Genomic DNA, 7,067 nt, shown 5'->3' with positions numbered 1-7,067 from the left:
CACACACACACACACACACACACACACGTTGGTATTGGGTCCGGGAACCCCTTTCAACCTCAAGCTGCTAATGGACTCAACCATATCGTGAAAACTCACTGCAAAGAGAAATCACACTCATAACATGTGACAATGCAGACACGGCTTTTCTTGCCACAAAAGTGCTTTTCTGACCGACCGACTATAAATCACAGTGAGTCTGTGTGACCAATAGATTGCAGAGGAAGGGATGGAGTGCCACTTCCGAGATCAGGTGACAAAAGACACTGTGGGTTCCATCTCAGGTGTGTGTGCATTTAAACTCTTCCAGATCATGTGCACTGGGAGAAACCAGCTGCTGTGTTAACAGCCCTGGGGAGATGTCTACCTGGTGAGGAACTGGGGCTTCTTGCCAACAGCCACGTGAGTGACCTTGCAAGTGGGTCCTCCTACATAGCAAACCTTCTGGAGGCAGCAGCCCAGCCCAGCTAACGCCCTCGCCAGACACCCAGCGTCTGAAACACACAGACAAGCTGCTCCCAGGGGCCTGGCCCTCAGAAGACGTGTGAGATGATAAATGCTGGCTGTTTTCAGCTGCTAAGTCCTGGGTGTGCAACCATAGGGAGCTAATACAAGGGAAAAACGAGGTTTCTGCTTTTCCTATGTAACCTTGGGCTCCAGAGGAAGCACAAGTCGCTCTATGAGAACGAAATCCTTTCTCCCCAGTGCCTCACACAGGGCTTCACACGGGCGCCGCTAGGCAATAAAAAACATGCGATGGAAGTACAAATTATAATGAACAGATTGCTAATTCAGTTGTATGACATAGAAGGACCGTTAAGATTCCCAGGGCCCTGGCCGATGTGGCTCAGCTGGCTGGAGGCCATCCTTGCACCGAAAGGCTGTGGGTTTGATTCCCGGTCAGGGTACATACCTAGGTGGCGGGTACGATCCCATTGGGAAACGTGCAGGAGGCGATCAATCCATGTTTTCCTCAATCTCTCTCTCCCTCTCTCTCTCACACTCCCTTCCCCTCTCTCTAAAATCAGTAAGTATATCCCCGGGTGAAGGTTAAAAAAAAAAGAAAGATTCCCAGAAAACACATGAAGTCACTAGCTTATCATAGAATGTCAATGGTCACATCAAAATGCCTTGTACCTGTAATTTTGATAAAAAATGTGAATGTAAATTTATATCTGTTTGACTCTTTTCAAAAAACTCTTGTGCATGTGTACAAGGAAGCATATGCAAAAACATTTACAGCCATGCTGTTTGTAATAGCAAAAGATCGAACACTAAATAGCCATTAACAGTGTGTCCATAAAACCCACAGCATTCATGTCGAAGTCGAAATCTGGGCACCAGGTGTGCACAATGGTATCAAAGTGTCACTGCTCCCAGGCCCTCAGAGTGGCCAGAGTTAGGGAATATAGGAGTCTGTGTCTGTACACACACACAAACATGTCACACACACACACACACACGCACACACATTTCTCTGTATTTCTACATCGACAGACTGAAAGCCATGAGCCACAACAGTAACTGCAATGTCCACTGAACACCACAGTTCATGCCAGTGTTTTCTCTTCCGTATCTGACGGAGAGACTCTGCTAGATGCTCCTCGGCCCACTGGGCTCTGCAGCCCCATAAGAAGCCACCCTGTGCCAGGGGGCCCTCTCCACCCTGCTTGGGCTCTGACTCTGCAGGCCAGGTGGCCCCTTCTCATGGACCTACGATCATGCCCCCAGACTTGGCTCCGTGGGGAAGCCCTCGCCATCCTGCTTGGGCTCTGATACTCCATGCCAGGCTACCCTCATGCATGGGTGACCTCCACCTGCTCAGGCTGTGACACGCCATACAAGATGTGCCCCTCCCCAGGCCCAACATGGTGCACGTGTCACCCCGCTCTGGCTCTGGTACCCGTGCTGGGCACCCTCACTGCACTTAGGCTCCTCTCTCTGGATGCCCTGCTCACTTACTCTGGCACCATCACCCCAAACGAGATCCCCTCTTCCACATGGACTTACCTCACCTACTTGGGCTCTGACTCCTAACACCCCTTCCTTGCCCCGCTTGATGCTTCCACACAGAGATGCCCTCCTCACCCCCATCAGGCCGTGACACCCACAGCTGGGAGCCCTGCCCAGCTCTGCCCCACCTACTGGCTTCGGGGCTGCATTGTTCAGGAAGGCAAAAGCGAAATCCTAATTTAACATCTTAAAGAAATTAAATGTTTTCAAAGAATATTTGCTGTAGGAAGATGATTTAAATTAGTAATATCTCAGCCTTAAAATGCGCTGTCCAAAAGTACAAGTGGATAAAATAAATGAAAACACAAAGTCACCTGGAAAGTAATGTAACAGGACAGAAATCTTTGTTAACTGGTTGTATTTACTATCTTCTAACATATATTTTTTCTTTTTTCAAAATCTTGCCCAAGGATATGTTTTTATTGATTTTTTTAGAGAGAGAGGAAGGAAGAGGGACAGAAAGAGAGAGAAACATCGATGTGAGAGAGCAACAACAATCAGCTGCCTCCCGTACACACCCTGTAGCCCTTCGGAGCACAGGACGATGCTCCCGCCAACCAACGGAGCCTCGCGGCCAGGACCTAGCAAATCTTCTATACACACACACACTGCACCCCTTTTTTAAAAAGGTGGTCATATAAAAAAGAAAAGGTGGTCATTTCTAAATGCTACCGGCTTAACATAGATCATAAACAAACATCCCTTTATGTTGGTAAATATGCATTATCACATCAATGCCTACAGTGTATTTCATGTCCATGGTCTTACCATAACGCATCGAACTCTCCTCTTGCATTGCATATGCTCAAACATTCCCTCAAACGCTCATTCTCAGGCAGAGCCAAGAGTTGCTGGTCAAAGGGCATTCCGTATTCTAAGGGCTTTGGATACAGGGTGCCGAATTCCTCCCAGAAAGAGTTAGCATCTGGGTTAGAAGGGCGAAGGAACGCAGGGAGCCTCATTAAATGCATCGTATGTAAGTGTTAGGAGCCTGCAAGTCAGGAGGTGCCAAAAGCCCCCCAAACACTGCAGAGAGCGGGACAGCTCCCAAGTCCAGAGGGTTGGGCTGTGGGGCCTGGATGGGCTCCAGCTCTGGGTCTCTGGGGGAAGGGGAGGGGAGAGGAGTGGAGGGGAGGGGAGGGAAGCCCACTCACCTGCACACAGGCCTCCGTCAGGGTTCCGGGGGGCTTCTCCTCCTGCTCTTCCATGCTCTCCTTCCCGCACGGGCAGGGGCCTGAGGTCCTGAGCTGCAAGGGGAGAAAGCCTGAGTACAACCGCCTCCTGTAGTCCACCTTGGCACCCCGTCCCTGGTTAGTCTCTGCTCCCGGGATGCAGGGCCCATGAGAAGTGTGCGTCTAGAGCAGTGATGGCGAACCTCTGACACCTCTGACAAGCGAACTCATTTTTTTGGTTGACTTTTCTTTGTTACATGGCATTTAAATATATAAAATAAATATCAAAAATATAAGTCTTTGTTTTACTATGGTTGCAAATATCAAAAAATTTCTATATGTGGCACGGCACCAGAGTTAAGTTAGGGTTTTTCAAAATGCTGACACGCCGAGCTCAAAAGGTTCGCCATCACTGGGCTAGAGGGTCCTGCCCGGATTCCAGCCTGGAAAGCCGTGCGTGAACCTGGAGATCCTTGGTCCCTCTCCCAGGCCAGGACTCTGCGGCTCCAAACTGAGTCCTCCACTATCAGAGGCCTCTGGATCCCGCACCAGTGAGCCCATGTCCTGCCCAAACGCAGCCTTCATCACCACCATCATCTGCAGCACAAATCAGTCATTCCCTTCCCCACTGGGTCCTGAAATTCCTGCAAACACCTAGCCCAGTGGTCGGCAAACCGCGGCTCGCGAGGCACATACGGCTCTTTGGCCCCTTGAGTGTGGCTCTTCCACAAAATACCGACTTCTGTGCATGGGCCACGAAGTTTCAATTGCACTGTACGTGCGCGCCCACACGTGGCATTTTGTGGAAGAGCCACACTCAAGGGGCCAAAGAGCCGCATGTGGCTCAGGAGCCGCGGTTTGCCGACCACGGACCTAGCCCATCGAGGACCCCTTCCTCCCCAACCTGAAATCGGTACCCCCAAACCAGCACCCCTTCCTCGGGCAAGCAGCAAGGCTCTGGGATTCACGGCCCCGATCACACTCCCTGACTACATGCAGGAAGCCAGCAACCCGTCACTGAAAGAATAGAAAATGCTACAAGCCGCACAAACCCAGCTACCTGTTTTATCTCAACTCCCCAGGCTTCCCCCTCCCCAGGCTTCCCCCTCCCCAGGCTTCCCCCGCTAGAGACAAGAACAAAGGGAGCGCAGGCCTTGAGGCTGTCCCCGGAGATAGCCCCGGACACAAAGAGCAGGCTGAGTAAACCGGGCGCCAATCAACCCTTGAGATAAGCAGGTTGTAAAACACCAGGCAGGAATAAGGAGTGAATTTCACGCCCTATCAAGACACAGCCCAGACCCCTCTGGAATTTCTTTGTTCTCCTTACTCCCTCCTGCATGCAACCCCTCCCCAACGTGTAATTTTTGCTATAAATATCTGGAAAACTCTCTGCTCGGAGCTCAACTCCTCTTCTCCTGCGTGAGATACGAGCTGAGCCCCAGCACGCTGGAATAAAGCCTCTTGCTGTTTGCATCAAGTGACGTCTCCTGCGGTTGATTGGGGTCGCCGTCGATCTGCGGGACAGAGTGAGGGTCCCGCTTCGGGGGTCTCACATCACGATTGCTTCTAACTTCCTGCTCAAACAGCCATGCACATGCACAGAGCTCAGCTGCACCTGGTCCTTCCACCCTTCTGGGGGTGGCCAGCCCCTACCAGCACTAGCCCAGGTTCCCATCCCAAAACCCTCCTGGGCCCTGAATCTGTAGCTCTGACCTGGTCCCTCCACCAACCTGGATGTCCTCAGGCCTGACCTGGCAACCGAGACAGCCTGGCACTGGTGGCCTCCTGACAGACCCCAGCACGTGCCAGCCCCCCCGAGGCCCAGAATGTGTGCTTGAGTTGTCTTTGTACCAACTAGATGTTTCTGGGCTGGAGAACGGAATAGCCCCTGGCAAATCCCACCCTATGCAGCCCACTCCCACCCTATCTCTCCTTCTCACTCACCCTCTCACCCCTACTGGGTTCTCATTCAAACACCTCAGTACGGGTCACAGTGCACCTGCACCCCAAACCTGCACCCAAACCGTTTCCTCCACCCGCCTCCACAGGCCCCTCCTTAAGCCGCACCTGCCTAGATTCCTGCCCAAACACCTCCGTGGGCACCTGCAGCTCAGAAAGATCCCGTCTTTTTACCGACCTAGGCATCATCAGGCTGTGATCGGGGTGCCATCTGCACAAAGACCCCAGCACCCTTCATCTAATACCCACCTCCTGCCTCCTGTTTCCCACCCACACACCTGTGTGTATGCCCAGACTGTACAGCCCTACCCCTCTGCAGCCCAGATCCTGCAGCCGCTCCCTCTACCCACCTGGGCATCCCCAAGCAGTATCTGGGCCGTAAGGGCTGCCCATGCCTCCCCACTCTGCCCCCAGGCCAGCGCACGTGCAGAGTGCAGCTGGAACAGCCCCAAACCAGAATTCCAGCTCCAAAACGGGACACCCAGGCCTCTGCTCTCAGAGGCCCGACCAGGTTCCCTCCTCTCCTGCTGGCATACACAGAGCAGGCTCACGCCCAGAGCCTGCATCCAGGACTTGGGCCCTCTGCCAGCCTGCAGGTCCTGTGCAGTCCCTGCTCTTCAGATGAGAATCTGTGTCTCCCATTCTGTGCTTCAACCTACCTGAGACCTGCGAGTCTCTGTGAGAGGTCTGGGGTCACCTGCGTCCACTGCCTGCTTGCCACCAAACATCAGAACACACCCACAGTAGCTCAGCACAGAGCCCCGAAGCAGCCCAGGACTTGAGCACTGGCCTGGGGTGGTCAAGCCCATGAGAAACCAGCTCCCATGGGAACTGGGACCTCCCACTTCCCTCCACCCAAACATGAGCACCGAAGTCTGCAGCACACGCCTCGTCCCTCTACCCACCTGGGCCGGCTCATGCCTGCAAGCAGAGTAGCCCCTGAGCAAAGGCCCCAGGAACACCTACTTCATAATCATGCAGGCAGCATCCTGCTCTCCTCCCCCGCCCCCCTCCCAAGCAGCTGCCCATCTGATGGCAGCAGCTGCAGCTCTGTCCTCCTGGGCTCCGATTCGGTACCTCCAACCCAGCGTCTCCACCAAACCTGAGTGCCCTAGGGCTCTGCACCGTCCTACAAGGGCCCCAGGATGACCAGTCCAAAGTCCTGCCTCCCACTCAGAAACTGCCCCAAGCCCAAACCCAGCACGTGCAGGGAGCTCTCTGCCTAGATATTGCCTCTAGGCCAGTGGTTCTCAACGTGGGGCACAGGCCCCACACGGGGGCAATTTGATTTTTAAGGGGGGCAATTGGAGAATGAGTTATTCACAGTGAAATTTTTTGCATTTCTTATGGTTCTAGGAGCCTCATACACAGTATGTGAACACATATTGTGACATATTTATGGATTTCAGTTCTCTATTACATGTTTTGAAACTTTTTTGCTATTTTTTCACATCACTTCATATTATTATTATTATTTTAAACAACTTCTTAGTGATTTCTTCCTCAGTCCTTCAACTGTCCTTTCGTTCTTTTATTTTTCTCTTTCGTGGATGCCACGTTCTTTGGAAGCTTATTTAGGCCAAGTTAATGGCCTTTTAGGCTTCCTCACGTGAAGAGTTCACTTTTTGAATAATGAGAATTATATGTCACAGGGGGGCGTCAGGATTTTAGAGATGCTTAGGTGGGGCATGGCCAAAAAAAGATTGAGAACCACTGGCCTAGACAAAGGAGACCAGCAAATACCATGAATAACCACAGAATGAGGAAACTCAGGAAGAAAATGAAAAATCTCCAGGAAGAAAGTTGGAACATATGAATAAAATGACAGAGAATTCAAGATTGCCATTCTGAAAATACTTAACAAGATGTGAGAAAATACAGAAAGGGAGTTCAATGCACTCAGAAAATAAATTAATGAAATAA

General features: G+C 51.8%; 1 protein-coding gene across 3 annotated transcripts in view; it reads right to left on the bottom strand.

Annotated features, from left to right (window-relative positions):
* The window catches only part of ZNF180 (zinc finger protein 180), a 22,094-nt gene that overhangs the window by 13,751 nt on the left and 1,276 nt on the right, over nt 1-7,067 (bottom strand). For 2 of the 3 annotated variants that reach the window (XM_015561222.1, XM_015561221.1), the window contains exon 2: nt 3,168-3,260. In XM_015561222.1, the coding sequence (XP_015416708.1) occupies nt 3,168-3,221 (54 nt within the window). In that variant the 5' untranslated portion in view covers nt 3,222-3,260. The remainder of the gene's footprint in view (nt 1-3,167; nt 3,261-7,067) is intronic. The other variant, XM_015561220.1, reaches the window with a different exon arrangement.

This window comes from Myotis davidii, unplaced genomic scaffold (genome assembly GCF_000327345.1).
Source record: "Myotis davidii unplaced genomic scaffold, ASM32734v1 scaffold796, whole genome shotgun sequence".
Lineage (NCBI taxonomy): Eukaryota > Metazoa > Chordata > Mammalia > Chiroptera > Vespertilionidae > Myotis > Myotis davidii.
This window is presented reverse-complemented; position numbering and strand designations above follow the sequence as displayed.